This window comes from Python bivittatus, unplaced genomic scaffold (genome assembly GCF_059951505.1).
Source record: "Python bivittatus isolate LINGU-HERP-01145 unplaced genomic scaffold, Pbiv_v1 ctg000480_np1212, whole genome shotgun sequence".
In the NCBI taxonomy this organism is placed as follows: Eukaryota; Metazoa; Chordata; class Lepidosauria; order Squamata; family Pythonidae; genus Python; species Python bivittatus.
This window is the reverse complement of record NW_028277075.1, coordinates 96,451,713-96,477,671: the sequence shown is the minus strand read 5'-3', so window position 1 is coordinate 96,477,671 and position 25,959 is coordinate 96,451,713. Positions and strand designations below refer to the sequence as shown.

The following is a 25,959-nucleotide window of genomic DNA, read 5'->3' as shown; positions in this document are numbered from 1 at the left end:
AGTGCCTACAGCTGGTTAGCAACCATTCTTATTCAAGAACATGGTTATTAAGAGTTATCCTATAGTCATCCATTACTTTTGAGTCCAAATGAAGTTTCTTCAGGGTTGGCTTAATTACTCCCTCTTTCAAAGAGGCTTTTTTTTTTTTTTTTAGCAAAAAGGAGAGAATAATCCTCATACTATTTTGAGATTTATGATACATTATACACTTGATGTAATTTATCAGAAATACTATAACTGTATACAGAAGGATCCCTATATGGTATTTTTAAAGTCTTGTTTTTCTCTCTGCTCCCCCTCTTATGGACCTACAGGCCTGGACCCTAACACTGTGCCTGGCTGTTTCAGAAAATGGGAGATGTGTCACTCAGTCCTTTTAATGACTGAGTATATCAGAGATATTTTATGGAAGGAGGACAAGCAGAAATCAGGACTTTGTAATGCCATGTTGAAATTATTTGGATGTTGCCCTTATGATGGGTCAAACCCAAAATCTTTGTGACAACTCTCACAGCCTGCATACATTTTCACCTGTGCCCTTTACTTTTGGCATTTTATCCAAGTCTGTTTGCAAATAAATTGTTTATATAAAATTATTTCAGGAAACTGATAGCACAAATGTGTATAACTGTTGTTGGCATGAAGGACAGCAGATGTTCTATGGCATGTTGAAGGCCACATTCTGTAAGTGGGCAGAGCCTTGGCTTATTTTTGTGGGGTTCTAAAGGGCTTTACAGGAAAGAAGAAGAGCGCCTTGAGCATCTGCAAGGTTGAAGGCATTCATTTTGGTCCTTAAGTACCAACAAAATCCTCCAAAAGAGGGAGGCTGAACTGCTTAATGCTACCTACTCTGGGGGCTGCTGAAGGGATACTGGTGGGCTGTATGCAATCCTTTAGGTGACCTTTTGTGCACCTCTTTTGCATAAACTTTTACTTATGAAATTATGGTCAAAGAGCAAATTAACACCCAGATGTTAAACTCTTTCCTTTTCACACTTACGTGAGCCTAGAAACATCAAGGAAAGGAGAAATAGGTGGTAAGTAACAGAAGTTACTTACCAACATTCATTTTGTATTCCTTGTGTAACAATAGCATACAATTCGTTTGATTAGCAATATGTTTTAAGTCCCTGAAACTGAGAACAATGCAACTAAAGTGATACTTTATTTTATTTTTATTTATGTATCAAATCTGTCACCGCCCATCTCGTTGAAACAACTCTGGGTGGTTTACAGCAGAGATAAAATTCATTAAAATGCAGTATAGAACAGTCCTAATAATAAATAGCTTCTAAGAAAAATGGACAGTTGGCGGGTAATTCAAGGGAGCGTCGTCAGGGCGCTAATGAGACATTTCAATCCATATGAGACTTTCAAAAGAGACCCAGATGAATTTCCAGTGTTAATTGCATTTGGATCATTCTGTTTTATTAATATACTAAGTCAAGTCTCCTTATAAAATCTCTTTGTGCCTCCCTTTGCCATCAGATGATCTGTTTCCTATTATTTATGAGTGTCAAATTAATATTTTCTGAACAAAGTGATTACACCAACTTTAAGCAACGTCTTTATATTTTGGCTTGCTTAAAAGCTATTACCCCTATTTACAATCATATATAAGATGGGAAACAATAGTTAAATGAAATGTCCTGATGTGCAACAAGGTAACAGCTGCATTAAGACTGCAGTGCTTCTTGAAATCTCAGGCTCCTCAACTAATATATCTTTGTCAGAATGTTATTGCTGAGGTTTTGTGTAAATTATCCATTTGTGTGTACATAATCAAATATATAATAACATATATCAGAGAAGCCAGACACAAACCAATTCTATGAGCAGAATTCCAATCTGCCAAATTGTTGCCAAACGTATTTTTTCACCACAATCTTCTTTAAATTTAATATTCACAACAATTAGACTTTCAGTTAAATAATTTTAAAATGAAAAGCTGCACCAGAATCACACACACATACGTGTGTATGTATATGTGTGTGTGTGTACACACATACACACACACACACACACACATATATACATACATACATACAGTATGAATGAATGAATGAATGAATGAATGAATGAATGAATGAATGAATGATATAATGGCTGGATAACATAGTGGTTGGCATGAAGGAGACGGGTTCGAATTCCGGCTGGTACCTACCATACCAGTAAGGGTCCTCAGGCAAAGACCTCCTAACGCTTCACCTGCCTATGTCGGATATGACAGTGACATGAACTAAGAGAGTCATGACAATTCAGACGTCGCCTAGATTAACAAGCTCAATATTACATGTTGGGGAACCAGGACAATCAAAAGATACAGTAAGTGGGCTACTGGAACAAACCACAGATGGACGAGACAAGAGAACCTGGAACTGATGAAATGCTACTACAACAGTAGACCTGAGAGGGGATATATGAAATGTATGAGGGAACTATGGATGGACAGAAGACCTACATCCACACTAAATGAGAAACAGCTAGTTACCCAATGCTTCAACATAGTGAAGAGGAAGCTGCTCTCACAACTTGAGATAGACCAACTACACATTACATCCCGGCCTCAAGAAGACCTGGAAGAACAACTGGATATGCAGCCAACATTTCTCATGATGTACTCTGCATATAAGTTAAATAAGCAGGGTGACAGTATACAGCCTTGTCGTACTCCTTTCCCTATTTTGAACCAATCGGTTGTTCCATGACTGGTTCTAACTGTTGCTTCTTGGCCCGCATACAGATTTCTCATGAGACATGTAAGGTGGTCTGGTACCCCCATCTCTTTAAAAATTTGCCACAGTTTGTTATGATCCACACAATCAAAGGCTTTTGCATAGTCAATGAAGCAGAAGTAGATGTTTTTCTGGAACTCTCATGCTTTCTCCATGATCCAGTGGATGTTGGCAATTTGATCTCTAGTTCCTCTGCCTCTTCAAAACGCAGCTTCTACATCTGGTAGTTCTCGGTTCACATACTGCTGAAGCCTAGCTTGTAGGATTTTGAGCATAACCTTGCTGGCATGTGAAATGAGCGTAATTTGGCGGTAGTTTGAGCATTCTTTGGCATTGCCCTTCTTTGGAACTGGAACATAAGCTGACCTTTTCCAATCCCGTGGCCACTGCTGAGTTTTCCAAATTTGTTGATATATTGAATGCAACACTTTAACAGCATCATCTTTTAGTATTTTAAATAGCTCAGCTGGAATACTGTCATCTCCACTAGCCTTGTTGTTAATAATGCTTCCTAAGGCCCACTTGACTTCACTCTCTAGGATGTCCAGCTCAAGGTCAGTGACCACATCAGCGTGGACATCAGGGACATTAAGATCTTTCTTCTATAGTTCTTCTGTGTATTCTTGCCACTTCTTCTTAATCTCTTCTGCTTCTGTTAGGTCCCTGCCTTTTTTGTCCTTTATCATACCCATCTTTGCACAAAACATTCCCTTGGTATCTCCAATTTTCTTGAAGAGATCTCTAGTCTTCCCCATTCTATTTTTTTCCTCAATTTCTTTGCACTGGTCATTTAAGAAGGCCTTCTTATCATTCCTTGCTATTCTCTGAAAATCTGCATTCAGTTGTTTATATCTTTCCCTTTCACCCTTGCTTTTCACATTCTTTCTTTCCACAGCTGTTTGTAAAGCCTCATCAGACAGTCACTTTGCTTTCTTGCATTTCTTTTTCTTTGGGATGGTTTTAGTTGCTGCCTCCTGTACTGTACAATGTTACGAACCTCGGTCCCTAGTTCTTCAGGCACTCTGTCTACCAAATCTAATCTCCTAAATCTATTCATCACTGTGTACTCACAAGGAATATGATCTAAGTCATACCTGAGTGGTCTAGTGGTCTTCCCTACGTTCTTCAATTTAAGCCTAAATTTTGCAATAAGAAGCTCATGATCAGAGCCACAGTCAGCTCCCGGTCTTGTTTTTACTAACTGTATAGAGCTTCTCCATTTTTGGCTGCAAAGTACATAATCAATCTGGTTTCGATATTGACCATCTGGTGATGGCCATGTGTACAGTCGTCTCTTGTGTTGTTGGGAAAGAGTGTTTGCTATGACCAGCTTGTTCTCTTGAAAAAACTCTATTAGCCTTTGCCCTGCTTCATTTTGTACTCCAAGGCCAAACTTGCCTGTTATTCCGATTATTTCTTGACTTCCTACTTTAGCATTCCAATCCCCTATGATGAAAAGTGTTTTTTTGGTGTTATGTCTAGAAGGTGTTGTAGATCTTCATAGAACTGGTCAACTTCAGCTTCTTCCATATCAGTGGTTGGGGCACAGACTTGGATTACAGTGCTGGTGAATGGTTTGCCTTGGATTCGCACTGAGATCATTCTGTCGTTTTTGAGGTTGTACCCCATTACTGCCTTTCCCACTCTCTTACTGATTATGAGGGCTACTTCATTTCTTCTAAGGGTTTCTTGCCCACAGTAGTAGATATAATGGTCACCTGAATTAAATTCACCCATTCCCATCCATTTTAATTCACTGATTCCCAAATGTCGATGTTCAATCTTGTCATCTCATGTTTGACCACATCCAGCTTGCCTTGATTCATAGATCTTATATTCCAGGTTCCTATGCAATATTGTTCTTTACAGCATTGGACCTTCTTTTCACTTCCAGATACATCCACAATTGAGCATCCTTTCAGTTTTGGCCAAGCCGCTTCACTCTTTCTGGAGCTACTTGGAATTGCCCTCCGCTCTTCCCCAGTAGCATATTGGACACTTTCCGACCTGAGGGGCTCATCTTCTGGCATCATATCTTTTAGCCTTTTGATATTGTCCATGGGGTTTTCTTGGCGAGGGTACTGGAGTGGGTTGCCATTTCCTTCTCCAATGGATCACGTTTTGTCAGAACTCTCCGCCACCACCTGTCCATCTTGGGTGGTCCTACATAGCTCATGGCTTCATTGAGTTACACAAGCCCCTTCACCACAACACGGCAGTGATCCATGAAGGGGGATAGTATGCTAGAAAATGCCAATAGAGCCCTCACAACAATCCCTACTACCACCATAACTCAAACCAATGAGTTTGGTATGTAAAGGTTAAGACAGGTCCTGAAGAGCCAGCTCCATGGGAAGAACAAGGTCCATGCCATCAACACATATGCCTTGCCAGTCATCAGATACCTTGCTGGTATAGTGAGCTGAGCAAAGGAGAATATGAAGGCTGCTGATGTGAACACCCAGAAGCTCCTCACAATGTACAGAGGTTTCCATCCCAAATCCAACACCCAGAGACAGTACACCCGCCAGAAAGAGAGCGGGTAGGGTCTAATGAGTGTCAAAGCCACTGTCCTGGATGAAACCCAGAGCGTTCAGGAGTACATCAGCAAGATGACACCCAAAGATGAGCTGCTGAGAGAATGCCTGAGGCAGCAGCAGACACGGGAAGAAGTTCAAGTGGAGGAAGTGCCATGACAAGATAAGACCATGCATGGGATGTACCATCAACAGTTAGCTGAGGTAGCTGACATTGGGAAATCCAACCAGTGTCTGGAAAGGGCTGGACTAAAAGACAGCACTGAGTCACTGATCATAGTAGCACAAGAACAGGCACTAAGCACCAGATCATAGAAGCAGGGGTCTACTACATTAGACAGAACCCAAGGTGTAGGTTGTGCAAAGAGGCCTCAGAGACAGTCTAACACATAGTGGCAGGGTGTAAGATGCAGGCAGGAACAGCATATACTGAACGACACAACCAAGTAGCTGGCATTGTGTACAGGAACATCTGCACAGTGTATGGACTAGACCCTCCTAAGTCCAGATGGGAGATTCCACAGAAGGTCGTGGAGAATAACAGAGCTAAGATCCTGTGGGACTTCCGGATCCAGACAGACAGACAGGAACTGGCCAATCAGCCAGACATTGTGATAGTAGACAAGGACCAGAAGACAGCAGTGGTGATAGATGTAGTGGTGCCAAGTGACAGCACCATTGGGAAGGAGTATGAGAAGCTGGAGAAATACCAGGGCCTGAAGGAAGAACTAGAGAGGATGTGGAAAGTAAAGGCCAAAGTGGTCCCAGTGGTGGTAGGAGCACTCGGGGCTATGACTCCTAAGCTGGGAGCGTGGCTCCAACAGATCCCAGGAACAACATCAGAGCTCTCTGTCCAGAAGAGTGCAGTGCTAGGAACAGCTAAGATACTGCACAGAACCCCCAAACTACCAGGCCTTTGGCAGAGGACCCAAGCTTGAGGAAAACACATACCACTCATAGAGGTGAGAGGGGATTTTTTTTAATCTTACATAGGGCAGCTGACAGAAGATATTTGTGAATGGAAAGATGGTGTAAAACTGTATATTTACTTTGCTGTGTCCCTGAAAAGCTCAGGTGAAAGCATTCTTCTGGTCATTTATTGAAACAAGTATATTAATACCTACCAAAATCTAGACTAGACCTAAGCATGGTTTAATAATATGATGAAATATTATAGACTAAATTTATTTGACCTCCACCCCCTCAGAATTTGGAAAATCTGTAAAAGCACATATCTTTCACTATTAAGTTATTTTTGTGGCTATTTTATTCTTAATTTCAAACTATGTTTATGTTTTTTTAAATTTTGTCAACCACCCTGAATAGTTGGAGACAAAAAGCAGTATATAAATCAAATTTTAAAATATACTAGGCCAGACCCTGCTAAATATATGCTAATTCCTTTGATAACCCTAACCCACATGATAGTATTGCTAATAACTACATGTTACAATTATAATCAAAAGTAATTATGGTTGTGCCAAGATTTGATCTGTGTAAAGATTTAATTTCACATGCTAGTAAAATAATGCTCAGGATCACCCAACACAGATTAGAGGCCTACATGGAAAGGAGACACCAGATGTTCAAGCTGTTTTTAGAAAAGGCCAAGGAACAAAAGAAATTACTGTTGATGCACGCTGCATAATTGAGAAAGCCAAAGAACACCAAAAATAAGTCATTATGTGCTTCATTGATTACACAAAGGCCTTTGATTGGACCAACCATGGCAAGCTGTGGAATATTGAGAAATGGGAATCCCAGATTATCTCATTATCCTCATGCAAAACCTACACACAGGACAGGAAGACATAGTCCACACTGGCTCCAAGTCAGGAAGGGTGTGAGAGAAGGCTGAATGTGCTCTCCTTATTCATTCAATTTATATACAGTACTGCATATTTATTGAGGAAAGCTGATTGAAAGAAGAGGAGTGTGGTTTTAAAATTGGAGGAACAAACAAAAATAAACTGACTATGTGGATGACACTAATTTGACAGCCAAAAATGCAAGTGATCTGGAAGCTCTAATAATGTAAGTCAAGGAGCATAATGAAAAAGGGGACTAAGATTAAATATAAATATGATCAAACTAACAAGAGTTTGACAAGTAGTCCAGCAATCAGACTTAGATTGACAATGAAGATACTAAAGTAGTAGACAGCTTCTGCCTTTTAAAATCAACTATCAACAGTCAAGAAATACCCTGCAAAGTAGCACTTGGTAGAGCAGCCATGAAGGCCTTGGAAAAGGATCCATATTCAGATGCCAAGTTGTGTCTAAAGTCTAGAATCATGCAGGCAATGGTTTTCCTTGTGACACTCTATGGAAGTGAAAGTTGAACTCTGAAGAAGCAGGACAGAAAGAGTATTGATGCTTTTGAACCTTGGTGATGGAGAAAAGGAATTAGAATACCATGGATAGCTAAGAAAGCAAAGGATCACAGAAGAAATCAATACAGAGTTCTCACTTGAGGCACAATGACCAGGCTGAAATTATCATATTTGGCTACGAGGACCTAATTCCTTTGAGAAGTCCATAATGCTGGGAAGGGCAGAAGGAAAGAGAAGACAAGACCAACAGCAAGGTGGAAGGATTTGATTACAGCAGCAATGGGTGCCCTGTTGGAAGACGAAGTGTGAGGCTAAGGAGAGATCATTCTAGAGAAGGTCTATCTATGTGCTTGCTAAGAGTCAATATTCACCTGAGGGCACTTAAATCAAATCAAATCAAATCAAACCAAATATTTGATAGGGCACTACACTTTGATTTAAGCAAATAGACACTCAGCACTTATTCAAGACTCAGTCCAGCCAAGACTCACTAAAACAATTTCTAGTGCCTTTACTACATACCTGCACTTCACTGGCATTTCTGCTTTTTTTTTTTTTTTGAGTCAAAGTGCTGCATTGAATTGTTCCTTTGATCTAACATGGTGAGGCTCTAAAAAGTGGTGCTGCTTCACAAAGACCTAATATTAATTATATACCCAGGTACAAGGGTTACACCCAAGAGATAAACTATGCACACACTTCTAATGAAGGCTGGGATTCAAATCGTTACTTTTGGCACAAAGTTTTGCATGTGCCTTAGGGAAATTTTAAATATTCTTCTCTGACATCACTTCATCTCTTTTTCACACACATATATATTCCCTAGCATAATTTCTAAGTTTCAACTTAGAAACTCCAGTTTCAATGGCAATTTCCATGTGGCCTAGGGAAGGAGTTATGTGGAAATACATAGTTTTCTGGATCCTGGGCCAAACATAATATCCACTGAACCAAAACGAACGCATGAGTTTGTTTAATCATACTTCCTCATGGGAATCAACAAGGAACCTATTTTCAGAAGGTTTGACTTAGAGATAAATATTTCTCCAGTACTGTATACAGATGCTTGAAATGCTTCTTCCCACATCCAGATGTTACCTTGCTCATCTATCATATTTAATTTATAGTTTGCCTTCAGGACTTTTGTTTCAAAATATAATGATCCTCTTAATGAGTGTATGAGTCACTTTCAAATGCAGAGACAATCCACTCCCTCCTACAAGCCTAAATTCATATTAGTCTGAATTTCATGTGAACGTCTGATAAAGCTGGTCCTTTCCAGGTTTTCATGCTCCCAGAAGGAATGTTAACATTTCCTTTTCATTAACAAGAAGATTTACATCTAATCTGTCACTTTGAAGTAACTTCTGCTTTGATTTATGCAGAGCAGATGCTACTGTGGAGCGTTTAAAAAAATTACTGAGCTTGAAAGACTAATGGGGTAGACATCTGTAAGAAAACTTATTCCACGAACATATATGCCTTCAAAGATAGCGCAAAAAACGAAGTCAAAGATCATATGATTTCAGGAATCACAGTAGTCAAGACATATCATTAATTGGTGTGATTTTCTGTTTTGTTTTTTTATTATAATGGCCAATTTATTTGGTTTTAATGTAGCTAGCAGGATACATAAACCAGCCAATTCCAGAAGCTGTGTTCTACAGGCTTTTTCTGCCTTCTTTCTTGAGGCATCCTCTGACAGGACACTATTTGCCTCCACTGGTTTTTGTCCAATACCCCACTAATTGGGAGTGTGAGGGGAAAATGAACACACTCAATTTTTAACTTTTGCTATTATATTTAACTGCATTTAAAAATGGTCCAGCTTGTTATTTCAAACACTAAATTATTATCAGATGGGGCCTTCCTTCCTTATAAAAAGGCTCTACTTAGCAGGATACGTGATTCTTCCCTGTATCAGATAAAATTGATAAAGGGAAGGCAAAAAGGATAACAGATCTTTGAAGGGATCCACTTAATAGTGCTGACAATTTTCTCAAGAGATTCAGTGGAATCTTCCAGTACTGTTCCTTACACACACCAAAAAGTCTCTGCTTCAGTCATTGGCACTAAAAAAACAAGGATAGGCTTTGTGGAGGAACAGGGGACCATTCTTTTTTATGTACATCCTTCAGTGCTAGGTTGAACATAACTACAGTTTATATTGTTTTTTCCTTCTTGTTCAAGTAACCAAATGTAATTTGGGGGGGGGGTCCCCCTGAATAAGACATTAGTGCTAAAATGACAGTTTTAAATCTAAATTTGCTTCATCATCGCAGACCAGTATTTGGCCAAGAGACTGAGTAAATCAGATTCTTTACCTATCTTTGGAAATTCCAGAATCCATTTATGGAAGCCTCTTTAGGAAAGTTCTGGAATTGCAGCATAACCCCTAAGAATGCTCTGCCCTAAGCCCATACTAGAATCACTTCATTAATCAGGGAGAATCCAGAATAAAATCTTACTTTCAGGTGTATAAGATCAAGAGCTTTATATGGGAGATGATGCTCCTAAAGAAAACCAGGCCCAGGGCATTTTATAATTTAGCTATCATTTTGAGAACTGGAATTATTCTCTTGAACCAGAAAATGTGTGCCAAACAATATCTTGGGCTAAAGGCATAGGGATAAAGACACTTGTCTTCTCTACGGCTACCCCAGTTTGCCCCCTTCCCTGTATTCAGGGGGGTTTCATTTGCCCAAGTAAATAAATGTAACAGGGATCGCCCCCCCCCCTTCTATTCTCTAGATAGCCATGCTGGCTAAGGAATTCTGGGAGCAGAAGTCCGCACATCTTAAAACTGCTGAGTTGAGAAACACTGCACTGGACCATTTATAAAGGTGATGAATAGCACTGAGCTAAGGATGGAACCATGGGGTCCCCCTTAATATTTCCATCCAGAACCATTTATGAGTGGCTATTCATTAAAATGTGAATACACCAGACCACAGTACTCTCTTCTTCACAAAGATATCATGGGAGACCTTACCAACACTTTACTGAGATCAAGATTCGCTACATTCACAGAATCATAGTTTGGTCTGTGAACTAATCACTCTGCCAAGCAAAGAGATAAGATTAGTCTGAACTGACTTGTTCTTGGCAAACCTGTGTTGGCTCCAGTTAACAGTGACATTCTTTTCTAAGTGTTTGCAGACATACTACTTGCTAATTCATTCTAGCACCTGGCCCAGTAAAAGAGTTAAACTAACTGGCCGATAGTTTTGCAGGTTTGTCATTTTCCTCTTCTTCAATACTGGGATTAAGTTTACACTTCTCCCATCTTCCAGCATTCACTAGAAACATCAAAAGAACTTCACAACTATATGGTATAAAAATAAAAACAAAGAATACTTAATTGTCTCATAATTCATATGGCTTTATAGCTAACTATAAGACATTCCAGAATCAAAGTCTACATTAACAGGCATTCACTGGCAAATCTTATGAGTAAGATTTCTGGTCCAGAATTTTGAACTATAGAAAAGAAAAAAGAACAAAAGCTCCAGAATATTTTTTTCACTGTTTTTTTTTCTAAAACTAAAAGCAATAAAAAGCTAGTTTGACATTATGAGTCTAAATTCCTATTTGCCTTTATACTTCTACAATTCCAGAGTTTAATAAACATCTCATCAATTTTTAATGGTAGCCCTCAAAGCTAATTCCAATAAAATCCCAGGTAAAAACTGCAACTTCCTGGCACATTCCATTTTGCCCCCACTGGAAGCTTCTAAATATTGCACATTATTAGTGGTCTGAGTTGTCCTAATAGAATTTAGAAATTATTTTGAACTTGAACCCACTCTATTCAAATAAGACTCTCTTTGAAATATGGCTGCCCTGTTAATTCATTGGCAAGGCTCCTCTATCTTTTTAGACTTACACACACAAGCGAATTATGGGTAGGCCTTTTCTGGAAATGAAGCGCAATCATGGGATCAGCTTCACCTACTGAATTCCAACCTATTGTTGGAAGGCAGTAGAGGCTAAACTAAGCATTCTCTACATTGAACAGTTGTAACCAATAGTTGTTCACCACAATTATCTAAGCTGCATCTCTTTCTAAAGAACCTTGCAACAAATAAGACAGCCATCGGTTTCACATCATTGACTATCACTGTGATTCTGGTTGTGTTCACACTGAGTCATTGTTTGCTTAACCACACTTCACCAAATAAGTGGCTGCATTCATACAACAAGTCAAAACCAAATATCACATTAAACCTTGGTGTTGTGTGAACCTATCTTGTGAATATATGACAAGACTAAATTAGATTTCCTCAACCTGACGTTCTCCTAACTCTATAGTTAAGGGGGAAATGGAACACATCTAAGAGGGCAACAGATTGAAGAAGACTGAACTAGAGATGAACTTTGCTCAAAACTAACATGAAGACAAGCCTTGCATTATAGAAAAGTAAGCTTTTCCTGCCCCAATAGTTCAGGATAAAGCTACCTGATATAGATGCCAGATGAAGAATTAAGAGGAACAAAGGAGGTGACGACAGACACCTAGCCTAGCTAGTAAAAATGATATTGACACACCTTCTCCACCCTGAAGATGGAATGCAATTCAATGGATGTGCATTAAAATATTATTTCCACCACACTCTACAAACCCTCTTCTTACACACACTCAGAATTAACACAGCAGAAGGGACTAGAGTCACATCTCTCTCCCTGACCACACCTAGCCCTTCTCCAATGACCTGTGTTTTGCAAATACTGTAGCATGGGCCAGGCTTTCCAAAACTAGCTGCGAAGGGAGCATTGGCTTGTGGGAGTTGGGGTCTGGTGTATCTGGAGAGGACCAGGCTGGGGACAGCAGAGCTGTTTAACAGTATCAACTCTACACCAGCTTATACAGTAATTGGAAAGGGAGGCCTACTCTGCCCACGCTGCCTGCCCATTAAATCAAAATGCCGAGTGTCCGGCTAGGCAGCGGCTCTCTCCGGGCTAATCCTTTCAAACTGGACATGCCAGAGGACTGGACCTGGCACGTGCCTCCTGCCAAGCAGCTTCCGATTCCTAAAGTGCTCAGCCTTCCTTTATGCATCAGCTCCCCGGAGGAACTTCATAAAAGTTCGGGAGAGGGGCGAGCACCTTTCTCTATTTCGAGAGTTTGCCAAAAGATTTCTGCTCCCCGCCCCCCGACAAAGCCAACGGGGCTCGGGAATGCGGAGCCCGTTACGGTCAAACTCGGGACGGCCGACAGCTCCTTTCAGGCCGTGGAGCCCAAGAGCCCCTGCCCCAAAACAGTTCAGGCAGGCGGCTTTCCTTGTTCGCGCCTGGAGTCCGCCCTACCCGCCAGCCCCGCTCACCAGCGCTCGCTCCGCTCGCTTTCGGTGCCTCTCCGCAACCAAGACACCGCCCGCAGTGCGGGATCGCAAACCCTCAGCCAACAGGGAGGGCCAAGCCCTGAGGACCATTGGGCGCGCTCGCCTCGCGCGCTGCTGGGGCGGGGTTTTACCTGCCGGGGAGCGAAACCTGCAAGGCGGGTCGCCTCCCTCGCGTCGCGTGAGCGAGAGGAGAAGTCCGCGAGGAAGCACTGAAGGGACGGTAGGGGGCGCCCCAACCACACCCCACCCTCCTTGAGCTCGTCCAGGTCCCAGTCTTGACCGGGCTCTTAAGGTCTTGGGCGGCGTCGCCTCGCTTTTTGTCTCAAATGAGCTATTCGGTGAAGCACGAAGGAGCGCAGCAGGGGCGATACATGGCACCTGAAAGCCAAGGGAGGTTGAAGGGCAACCACCAGCCGCCTGAGGCACGGAGAGAGGCGGCCGTGCTTCGCTCCGTTGAGCGGGAGAAGCCAGGAGCCCTGACTCCCTTTGCTTGCAGCGTCTCGGCGAAATGAATCAGGTTCAGGTACTTCGGCTGTTCAGGCGGAGGCTCGAAACGAAAACAAAAGAAACACAGAAGCAGGCTTTAAAATAATAGCAGCCGACGCTAATCGCCAGGAGCTAAACGGGGCCGGACCCGAGCTCGACCCAAACTTGCAATTCCCAACCAATTGAAAGCAGACGCAAAAGTCCACAGCTGCTGGATGGCGTTACAAGACAGCAGAACAAGAGCTCAGAGTGAAGAACAGCAAGACTCAAAGTTGCTGGGCGGGAGAGACGTTCGCGCCCAACTCCAGCTGGCACAGCGGTTAGGAAGCCGCATGGCTTCAGATCAGCACACCTGACAGGATCTTTTGAGCCCAGTAGCTTCTGCCAAACGTGAAAATGGCTTGACAGAAATGGGCCTAGTTGGAAGTTGCACCCTTCTATCCTCGACCAGCGAAATATATTTTTAGATGCTTAGACCATTTAATCCACTTCATTTCTTAATTTTTAAAATATTTGCTACTGTTTAAAGTGCTGTTTTTCTGGGGGGGGGGGGTTCCCCCATTTTTAATTGGTTGTTACCTGCATCTGAAGAATATTGATAATAAAGTAGTTTATCAATATTTTTAAAAAATGAAGTGTAGGGAAATCTCATACTACAGCTCTTCAGTGAGGATGCAAAGGATATAGGGTTTTATACATGGATATGTGCATTTGTATACATAATAGACACAATCAGCGTGGAGAAATAGTGGCACAACAGTTAATTTTAAACATATGTATGCATACAGGTACACAGAAATAATGCAGGAAAGCAAAGTCAGAAATTGCATGTTGTTTCAGCTATGGGAAATTAAGGCATATTTTAGCAGAAGTATACAGCCACAATAGTTCATAGGTTGAGTTTTCTTAAGGGACCTTCCTTAATCCAAATGTTAATCCCAAAACATTTGGATTAAGTTGTCAGCAGCTGCCACCTAGTGGAAGTGAAACTGTCTGTATGGAGCACTAGAAAGTACAGGGCAAAAGTGGACTAATACAAGTTGAATGGGGGGCTGGGGAGGGTGTTCTAAAACACCTGCTGTTTAAGTACAGGGAGTCCCCAGGTTAAGAACGTCCAGTTTAAGGACGACCCCTAATTAAGAATGAAACCTGTTGTAGCAAAATTCAAGTTAAATACACAATGGTTCAAGTTAATTACACAATACTACTTATACAGTATTATACAATAATACTGTTCTGGCTTACGTAAAAATTTGACATAAGGACAGAATTTGGGAATGAATGAAACTCGTTCTTAAACTCGGGACTACCTGTATCTTTATTGCTAATGTTCCTATAGAAAAGGCCTCCGCTTGAATATTGGAGGATGATGTATTTAAATCTGAAAGACTTGGGTAGGCTTCCAATGGTCTCACATTTAACATAAAGTGAATTGGAGGAGAGAAGTTCTGGGCAAGCCAGTACTCAGAGTTGCTTGCTTCTAAACTTCACTCTAAAATTCAAGTCTCCAGTCCTTATTCATACTCAGTTAAGGGAACAAGGTTAGACGTTTGCTCAGCTAATGTGAAAAAACTTATATAAAAACTGTCCTTTCAGTGTTGTGTTACCTAAGATATGAGTGTGTACAGCCAGCAACAATCAGTGTAAAAATATCTAACTATCTTCTTAGTTATTCCTTTCCTTTCTCAGCATCACAAGAGGTGGTTGCTGAATGCAGAACTTGCCATTTTTGCTTCGGCCGGGAACACACCTTCAAGACCCTAGTGTTAGAACCAGTAGAACTAACCACGAGTGACGTGGTTAGTTCTACTGGATATGAAAACTGTATCCACAGTACTGAGACCTGCTTAAATACAGGGCTGCGCTCTGCAGGAGAGTTGTAACCTGGGCACAGTTTGAACTGTGAAGCTAAAAGATTTCCATAGAACACAACAAGAACACAGGGTTCAGAAGGAAAAGATACCAAAATCATGACTGCTGCTAAACACAGGCCACAAAAAAGTTTACTTCAGTTTTATTTCTACTTAAACAGGTTTTGGATGATACATCATGCAGTCTGCCAGTGTATCCATACAGTTTGATAGATAGTACTTTAGAACCAAGATCCAAAGACTTAACTATAGAGAAGGGAGGGGAGACTTAGGTTTGCTGTTATAGAGCTTAACTCATTATAGCATCTCTTATATAATAGTGGAAATTTCCCCACAGATTGTAACCATCAGAAAAAGGATCCACATTTCATTTTCCCCTAAAACAAGCTATTGTACAGATACATAGGTCCCAGAGAATACACATCTGGAATACACACTACACACTTTACAAACTAGACATGTATACTTCTACAGAATGCCTCAATCCATATTGTTCCTTCACATCTTCCACTATTAAAAGAAGTGTTTCAAAAATGACAGACACAAGTATTTAGGTGTAAAACACAATCTCAGAAATGATTTTATATGGGTGCCTAAAAATACAATTATCCAGTGTGTTCTTGGTTCAAAAAGGCATTAAATGAAACTATAACAGATCGCTTTCCAATAAGGTATTATCCCACAATTTTGCTGTGAACAGATTCTTCCCATTTCAAAAACGTTTTCAGATTCTTGCCTCAGACTATAAAGGCTTAGTGGCCAATCCATCAGCAGTAAACTGTGGCTTGCACTGCACAACCTACGATGTGGGTAGAGAGAGACACAGAGAATCCACAAAAATTACAGTAATCCTTGTTGGCATATACCTAATATCCAGGTATGTATTTGCTATACAAAAGGTAAGGTTTGGGGCTGTGTTGTTTTTTAAGAAATGAAGCACTTTCATTTATAAATCAAGGAACAAAACATGTTTTTGTGTGCTTTTTTTTCATTCATTGACTAGGTGAAGAGATTTTTTAAAAAGCCAGCTTTTAGATATTAATATAGTTTACATTATTTCAAGCTAATTGATTCAGAATAATCCATTATTAACTTTGCTCAACAAAATACAATTTTAGCAAGTGTGGTCAGAATCTTTCCATTGTCTCAGTAGCAGAAGGCTAAATTAAAAAGTTAGCCCAAGGGTATACATAAATAAAAACAATGACTAAAGAAAGTACAACTGAAATTAGAAACAAAGCTTCACTTTCACTCAGAAAATTGTCTAAGTAACATGGTTTTTGGGTTTTCATGAATTAAACTCAAAACATTATTCCTATCAATTAAAGAATTTCAGTCAAACTATATAAAAGAAGTGAAGGAAAAAAAAACTTTTTAAAGAATAAATCAAATCTCTGGCATTTTTGGAGCAATACAAACATTCTGTAAAATTAGTACCGAAAACTGAAAAGAATGTCTTAGAAATATCACACAAAACAATTCTAGCAGCAGTGCAACAGTAACATAATAAAAATGTGTGGCTCATTTTCAAAATACAACCCTAAGCATTACAATATACTGTGTCTTTTGTGTCCCAGTTCAGAAGACAATCTGCCATCTTTGACCCAAAGCAGAAAAATTAGTTCTGAGGCCTCAGTCAAGGAGAGACTTAAGCTAGAGGAACTGACTGGTTGATCAGCAACTAGCTGTTCCAGAAAGGTATCAGGAAGTCTGATACCTTTGTTCTGGGGCACCAAAGCTAACTTCTCCTTAAAGCTTAACATAAGCACCCTATTATGCAAAACCTCACAATTTTTAATTTCAAAAGTGCTTAATGTCAAATCACAGTCCCTAGTTCTCATTCATATCAGTGGGGATTGCTCAGGCATAGTGCTTGCATTCACAGTATCAAAACATCTTAAACAGTATTATTTAAATGCACAAAAGGGATCATTCAAAGTTACGTTTTAAAGTAAAACCTCATTAATTGTGCATTCTAAGAGCTCATTTGCCTGTTAAAATAGCTATAGTAAGATGGCTTGAAACAGCCTCCATGTTACAGATTCTAGTTGGGATATTTAGAATATGTCCTGTTTGGATGCCTTCACTAAAATCTCCTCAAACATTGCTCTACAGGGTTGTTGTTGTTTTTTTTTACTAATTAGGAGCTTTGTGTGTGTGTGTGTGTGCATGTGTGTGTGTGTGTAACTTGGTGTTCAACAATTTACAACTAAAAGTTGGCCCCATTAATCCCAGAAAAAGAATTGAATATGGCAAATTCACACTTCAAGTTGTGGACAGTGTATATACATGTGTAATAATTTTTAAACACACAAACATTTACAAAAAATTAACAAAATAAATGCAAAATAAGGTATTTCATTAGGCATGTAACAAAAGTCTCTCCCTTCCCTCATAAATAGTGCAATCCTTAATAAATTAAATAAGATCCAACAATCCTTGCTACAGCTGAGAATGCCTAACCTATATCATGATAAAATATCTGATAACCATCTTTCTAAGGGCTTAATAGTGGATTAGCTTCTTATTTTAAGTCTATCCCCCACCCCAAAAAATCAGCAGCCTCAAATTTACTGTTAATTTTAGAGAAAGCCACAATGACTGAATGGTATAAATGTAAAATGAAGTTCGGTCATTTTGAATCTCATATTCTTTTAAGATAATACATGTTTGTATGCCTGATTCTCAGTGTGTATATGAAATATATGTAACATGTAAAAGAAATATAACTGCAGATTTAACACTTGTTCACTTACCTACCTATGGTTATCTATGTCTTCCACTTAAAATACAATTTAATACTTCATGTCTGTCATTAAGAGAGAATCCAATGAGGCCTACACCATCCTCTTAGGCAGACTTCCATATGGTTCAGTTCCAGCATCCACTGTTATAAATGCTCAGGATCTTGTTTAATGAAAAGATTACTTCAATCATTCTTTCTTTTTTTACTCTGCACTCTAAACATGCATACCTATTCCTAATCAACCATTTGGATAACATTTTATCCTCTTAGAGCAGAATTTTTCCCATGTTTCTAGCTTCTAGTAGGATCTCTGAAAATCAAGGAGAAATTGGGCTTTCACCTGCTCTTCTAAATTTATTTTAACTTTCATATTCATCAAAACCATTATTTCTGCATAATCGCCTTAAGATCCAACCAATGTAAGGGACATTATAGATCAAATCCTAAACTTTGAGATTATGATGCACCCATATGACCACTGAATTTTAAGACCTAAAACTATGCTAACCAGTTCTGCATCCCTCTATACCCTAGAGTTACCTGATCTCTACCAAGTAAGTATACTCATAACTTAGCTTTTCCTCCCTACCCTTTTAATATAAATTCAATTTTTCACCAGGGTAATAAAAATGCATTATTTGAGGTACTTTACTTTTTGAAAGCAAATTGGGGGGTATTTTTAAACTATATAACTGCACCCTGTCATTTTCTAAAAATATAAAATGATACACATATTAAACAGAAAATCAAAAATTCATGATGGAATCCAATCATCTGGTTTGATGCCATGGTTGTTCGATGGCTAATTCTTTATGTCACGTTTTTACTGATGCACCAGAGTACTTAGAACAGAACAAAAAAGCATCAGTGCAAGCACAGAATCTTCCACATAAGTGACACAGAGGGGTAAAATGCAGTCAGTCAATGACAGAGATTGAGCAGCAGACTCAATGTGTTGTTATTAGCCTAGGACAATGCGTTAGATACACTGTACAAGGTTTTGAAAGAAAAGGTGTATTGGACACACTTCTGTACACATGGAGATTTGACAAAGCTGAAACATTTGAAACCAGTGCACTGCAGATGGCTATAGAACATGTACAATTAACAGAAGTACAGTTCCAGTTCCCCGTAAAAAAGTACTAGTGAGTTGATGACAACTTTCCACATGCCAAATACCACCTGGTCTTCCTGGAAGAAAAACAGATACACATAAAATGTGTTAGTGCGTATCGTACAAAGGTTACATTCACGAGCAGAATATCCCTTGGAGCATTAATTTATGTATAGAGAACACATAATAATTATATAATGCTGCAGAAGAGAAACTGTAACACAGGATGGAATTGGGTGAGAGGGGAAAACAATCTTTGGAAACTGTTCTATGTGTTTTATTTTTAAAAAGCCTCTAGACCTATAATTCAATCAAAAGAGTTTTCAAGGTATTTTTTTTCTTACAAAAAATAACTCAAAATCTAACAATCCAACAGTAGTCCAGCCATGAACAACTGACTGGAGATGCAACATGAGAATACATCATAGAGTGTTAAGCTCAGTCAAATGTGTGGCAGAACAAATCAGTTTTCAGTAATGGGGGGAGGGGAAGAATTTGTACCAAGCAGTGGATATGGGACTGCTGCAGAGAAAAGTTTGTTCTATATAGCTACCAACTGGGTACCCCAAAACATGAGGCAAAAGTTCCTTAAGATCACAAGGGGGAAGACAACAGTTCTAGTATGAGTTTGACCCAAACCATCTCAAGCTTTATAAGAGCGATTTTTTTTTTTTCATTTTGGATTGCACTCAGAAACTGACTAGTACATTAGGGTGATATCAAAATAAGGATGTTGATTTAGAACTAAAAAGATTAAGCTCAGATTCATTTTCAGTCATGATATTCAGTGGATTGCCTTGGAAAAGTAATTGTATCTCAATTTCTTATTCAATTATTTTTTCTTAGTTACCTGGGAAAAAAATGTGAATAGAAATGGAGTAGCCACCATTGGTTTTCTCTTGTTTTCAACAGTGTTATTCAAGTATGCCTTGCAGTACTCTTTTCACAGAATGTTAGGTGTTCCAAAAATTGCAGTGAAATTATCAATTTTTTTATTTTTTTCCCCCAGAATGTGTTTGTCTTCACACCTTGCCATTACATAGACTCCATCAACAGGACAAATTCTGAATTATATTAAATGTACGTGTAGACCTCGTTTAGCGACCACAATTGGGACCAGCAACTCGGTTGTTAAGCGAACCGATTGCTAAGTGAAACTGCAACTTTGCTTCCTATCTTACTTCAGTTTTCCTGTGCTTTACAGAGCTCCAAAGGTTGTAAATGCAAGGATTGATTGTACAGTAAAGTTACTTTTTCATCACCAACATAACTGCAATATCGATCCTTCCAATGAGCAATCAGGGTTGATTTCCTTTAAGATTGACTGGTTTGACCTCCTAGCAGTCCAGGGGACTCTCAAGAGTCTTCTCCAGCACCACAGTTCAAAGGCATCAATTCTTCGGCGCTCAGCCTTCTTTATGGTCCAGCTCTCACAGCCATACATTACTACTGGAAAAACCATAGCTTTGACTATGTGGATCTTTGTCGACAAGGTGACGTCTCTGCTGTTTAATATGCTATCTAGGCTTGCCATAGCTTTCCTCCCAAGGAGCAAGCGTCTTTTAATTTCATGGCTGCAGTCTCCGTCTGCGGTGATCTTGGAGCCCAGATAAATGAAGTCTGTTACTGCTTCCATTTCTACCCCTTCTATTTGCCAGGAATTGATGGGTCCAGATGCCATGATCTTAGTTTTTTTAATGTTGAGTTTCAAGCCAGCTTTCGCACTCTCCTCTTTCACCTTCATCAAGAGGCTCTTTAGTTCTTCTTCACTTTCTGCCATTAGGGTGGTATTGTCTGCATATCTGAGGTTATTGATGATTCTCCTTGCAATCTTAATTCCGGCTTGTGATTCTTCCAGCCTGGCATTTCTCATGATGTACTCTGCATATAGGTTAAATAAGCAGGGTGACAGTATACAGCCTTGTCGTACTCCTTTCCCTATTTTGAACCAATCGGTTGTTCCATGACTGGTTCTAACTGTTGCTTCTTGGCCCGCATAGATTTCTCAGGAGACAGGTAAGGTGGTCTGGTGCCCCCATCTCTTTAAGAATTTGCCACAGTTTGTTGTGATCCACACAATCGAAGGCTTTTGCATAGTCAATGAAGCAGAAGTAGATGTTTTTCTGGAACTCTCGTGTTTTCTCCATGATCCAGTGGATGTTGGCAATTTGATCTCTAGTTCCTCTGCCCCTTCGAAACCCAGCTTGTCCATCCGGTAGTTGTCGGTTCACATACTGCTGAAGCCTAGCTTGTAGGATTTTGAGCATAACCTTGCTAGCATGTGAAATGAGTGCAACTGTGCAATAGTTTGAGCATTCTTTGGCATTGCCCTTCTTTGGAATTGGAACGTAAACTGACCTTTTCCTATTCTGTGGCCACTGTTGCATTTTCCAAACTTGCTGGCATATTGAGTGCAGCACTTTAACAGCATCATCTTTTAGTATTTTAAATAGCTCAGCTGGAATTCTGTCATCTCCACTAGCTTTGTTGTTAGTAACGCTTCCTAAGGCCCACTTGACTTCACTCTCTAGGATGTCCGGCTCAAGGTCAGTGACCACACCAGCGTGGACATCAGGGACATTAAGATCTTTCTTCTATAGTTCTTCTGTGTATTCTTGCCACCTCTTCTTAATCTCTTCTGCTTCTGTTAGGTCCCTGCCTTTTTTGTCCTTTATCAGGCCCATCTTTGCACTAAACGTTCCTTTGATATCTCCAATTTTCTTGAAGAGATCTCTAGTCTTCCCCAATCTATTGTTTTATCGATTTCTTTGCATATTGGCAATGTAGCTGTCACAAAACAATGGCAAGTCTTGACTCATGCAAGATGCATTTTGGTTTAACTTGCTGCATATACTCTGAAAAGTTCCTTTCCATTATGAACAATATGGATTGTTCTCCTACGTTTCTGAAATATCATCTATGGGAACTGTTTTAGCCTCAGAACCAGAAGCCCTTCAATGATTCAGGTGAATAAAGGGGGCCACCGGTACAGCAATCATAGCATTGCCCACTAATGTAGTTAAAACAACAAAAACAACATGACGTGATACAAGAGTTTAGAGAGATATGCATGTCTGCTTGGCCATACGGTACATATATACAAACATATTCCCAGATCAAGCTGAGCTATTTGCAAGCCTTATGCTGTGCAGGCTGGTCTTCAATCCGGCTGTTTTTATCTCACCAAATCACTCTTCAAGCCTTCCAGGGTTGGTGAACGGCAGCTTCCTATTATGTTTGAACTACTAAACCATTCTGAACCAGGTATTTGCCTGGTATTTGTGGACTGCAAGTACATACAGTAACTTACAAATGGCCATGAGCTTACCTGTTATTTATTTCATGTTTTGGTAATATGCACCACCTCCACGAATGGCATGAATGGCTGTTGGAGAAGATGCTGGATAATGACCAGGGCGAATAGGCTTGGCTGCAAAGAGAAAAAGCAAAGCTGAGGGAAAATTCTGTTTTAAGCCATAGTATGCACTACTCTTCATTGAAATAATCATATCCTATTTTTCCTGTCTGGAAAGCCTAAAGTACTAATACCACACATACCCCAAACAATAATATACAATTCATACATTCCTTCCCATTGAAAATACAATAGATTCCTTTCTTTTTGTTTTCAAATTGATTTTTTCTTTTCATCTGCCTCAGAATGTTCGGTGTTCCCATCTCTTGGCTTCCGGAGTTGGAGGAATTAGAATGAGATACGTGAATGCTCTTCAGTAGAAATGACTTTAAAAGTCCCTGTAAATGAACAATTCCCCCACCCCACCCCACCGCTGATTTAACTTGGAAAGGAACAATCAGTTATATGAACCTCCATCTGCCATTGAAGTACTATAACATAACTACAAGTGTTCTAACCAATAGTGAAAACTAAGCTTTCAACACAGCAATTAATATCATCAAGGTGATAGAACACATAAGTTAATAGATATTGGGAATAATCAATTCCAAATTGATCAATTCTATGTGGGGTGCTGCAGGGGTCAGTGCTCTCTCCTCGCTTCATCTACATGAGATCGCTGGGTGAGCTCATCCGTCACCATGGGGTGAAGTATTATCAGGATGCTGATGATATTCAATTGCAGATATTAATCTGCCCCTGGCGAATTAAGTAATGCTGTGGCTGTCCTATCCCAGTTTCTGGAGGCTGTGAGGGTCTGGATGGGGAACAACAGGCTTCAGGTGAACCATGGCAAGACTGAGTGGCTTGGGGTTTTGAGCCCTTCTGGTTCTAGGACTTTACCATCTTTGGTACTGGATGGGGTCGCACTGCTCAAACAGACCCTGTGTGCAATCTGGGGGCCCTCCTGGAATCATGACTCCTGCTTGATGAACAGGTGGCAGTCATGGCTAGGAGAGCCTTCACATACCTTTATACTGTATGCTAGTTGTACCCGTTCCTGGATCAAGGGGGCCTACTCAGGGTCACTCATGCCCTGGTCATCTCCCGGTTAGACTACTGCAATATGCTCCAAATGGGGCTGTCCTTGAAGAGTATCCAGAAAGTTCAGTTGGTGCAAAATGCAGCAGCACAACCTTTTATGTGTGTTTCTGGTACAACACACGCTACATGTCTGCTTTGCAAGCTGCACTGGTTACCAGTTTGTTTCTGGGTCCAGTTCAAGGTGCTGGTATTGACCTTGAAAACAGGGACCAGGTTATTTGAGGGACCACCTCTCCCTGATCTCATCTGCCCATCCAGCAGAGAGAGCATATTATAGGTTCCATCGCCTAGGGAGCTGCATATGGCGGGCCCTAGGCAGCAGGCTTTTTCTGCTGTGGCGCCTGCGCTGTGGAATCTTCTCCCCCCTGAGGTGAGGTTGGCTTTGTCCCTGTTGAGCTTCCAGAGTCCCTCAAGACCTGGTTATGCCAGCAGGCCCAGGGCCCCCAGGGGACGGGTGAGCTAGTGAGATGGCTCTGTTATTTTTAACATCCTTTCCTGTTTTTTGTTTGCTTGTTTGTTTGCCCCACAGAAACTGCTTGGTTAAGTATGTATGGACAAATTATAGGAAAAATATATTTTGGGCTCAGGGTAGGCACAAAGGTATTAAAGGTGTTTGGTAGTTAATGCTGCCATAACAGTATAAAGAAGTAGTAGTGGGTATGTTTGGTCTATGAATAAAAAATTAAAAACCTAGTGAAGTGAGACATATCTTCTGTTGCTCCTTTTTATCTATAAACGGAAGATACAATAACAAGTTGAGGGTTCTGCAAAGCATTTGAATATAACACTTCACAATGTGTGGGACTGAGAACCAAACACCTCTCTATGAATCACTAAAGCAGCCACATATTTCTGCAAGTCTCACTAAGCTGCTTCAAAAGTTGTTGCATTTATGTACATTCATCCTCACACTGCAAAATACTATGTTCAATTGCTTTGCTTAGCCCTGATTAATACATGCAAACTAGTAAGGCTGCTGAAGTCACAGTTCAGGAATGTCCTTCTAAAATCCATTGCCACATATACCTAAAAATAGAAGTATTTTCTGCAGGAAAAGTCTATGAATCCATAGTATTTGCTGAATTTATTGTGAACTTTGAGCATTTTATTAGGAACCAGAATCCATACCAATCTGAGCGGAGTGTGCTCGTCTTGCCATGTTCTTGGCTCTCACAGCCTCTTTAATGCGGTCTACTTCTTGCTGATACCGCTTCCGATCCCGCATGGCGTTCTCCTTGGCTTCTTTCAAAGCACTTTCCAAGGCCTTCACTCTCTCTGCTGTAGCTCGAAGTCGTTTTTCCAGCTTTGGAAGCTCACAGCGAAGATCAGCATTATCACGTACCAACTGCAAAAGATGGAAAAACTCGGAAGCTGATTACAACATTATACAAAAAAGACGCTAAAGGGAGGGTGCATATTTTCAATAAGTAAATCATATTTTAAAAGATACAGAGCCTCTTTGGGTAATGTTTCCTGGGGAAACATTCCGACGACGTAGATTTTGCAATTTACTTCAGTTTTAAAGTGGCATGGAAAACACAAGCCGTGTGAACCATACTGATAAACAATATATACAAGTTTATAAAGAAATGAATATGTCATCCCATCTTCCCTTTTTGCTGTTTTTAGCACTGTGTGCACGCTGTGGATTTTACTTGTGGACAGTCTTATTCAGTTCTGTAATTTCATCAGGAAGCAAAGAAGAGGGAAAAGAAAAGAAAGAAAAGTGGCACGGAGAGAGGAAAAGCACTAATTTAAAGTTTGCAATTTACATACGGGCCTTCCATAAGACAAAAAGAGCAGTAATATTTGGTCCAATAAATTGCTGCTTATTAAGGGCAGGTAATGTGATAACTTCTAGATATGTCTAGACCTCTAGATTAATGGGAGATCATTTCTGAAACTTCAGGAAGGCTCCAAGCTGATAGCTCCACCGTGCGTACTCAATATCACGCCTATGGTAAAAGAATTTCAAATTGTCCACTTACCACCCAAAGCTCCATCACACAGAATATTTTGGCAATTTCTATGCAAGGGATATAACATTGACAGTCAGTGATGTAAGCTAACCAGTACCCTATTTTTCACACTGAGTACTGTCCATCAATACATGCCTCATCTCAATCACCCAAGGCTGAAATAGAATAAGGAACTTGGGGCTCTCCAGATGTTGCTAAAATTCAATTCCCAAAAGCCTCAGCTAACATGGTTGACAGTCAGGGACGCTGAGAGCTGCAGTTCAACAACATCTGAAGAACCACATGCTAGTCAATCCTGATATTAATTAACAGGCACAGTGCTCCATTTGTCTGTGTTCTTCAAGGTAGAAACACTGCC

The 25,959-nt window shown here is 40.2% G+C and overlaps 2 protein-coding genes across 3 annotated transcripts in view; both read right to left on the bottom strand.

The window, feature by feature from the left end:
• The window catches only part of LYPD6B (LY6/PLAUR domain containing 6B), a 91,220-nt gene extending 77,980 nt beyond the window's left edge, over positions 1-13,240 (bottom strand). Inside the window, exon 1 of one of the 2 annotated variants that reach the window (XM_088146537.1) lies at positions 13,078-13,240. The gene's annotated coding sequence lies outside the window, so the exon portion shown is untranslated. Of the gene's footprint in view, positions 1-12,928; positions 13,050-13,077 lie in introns of those variants that run through there. The other variant, XM_088146535.1, reaches the window with a different exon arrangement.
• A 5,611-nt stretch (positions 13,241-18,851) lies between these two features.
• The window catches only part of KIF5C (kinesin family member 5C), a 91,250-nt gene continuing 84,142 nt past the window's right edge, over positions 18,852-25,959 (bottom strand). The window contains exons 24-26 of the mRNA XM_088145181.1: positions 24,751-24,967; positions 22,492-22,593; positions 18,852-19,240 (exon numbers count right to left, since the gene is read on the bottom strand). Coding sequence (XP_088001307.1) covers positions 22,499-22,593; positions 24,751-24,967 — 312 coding nt within the window. The 3' untranslated portion in view covers positions 18,852-19,240; positions 22,492-22,498. The remainder of the gene's footprint in view (positions 19,241-22,491; positions 22,594-24,750; positions 24,968-25,959) is intronic.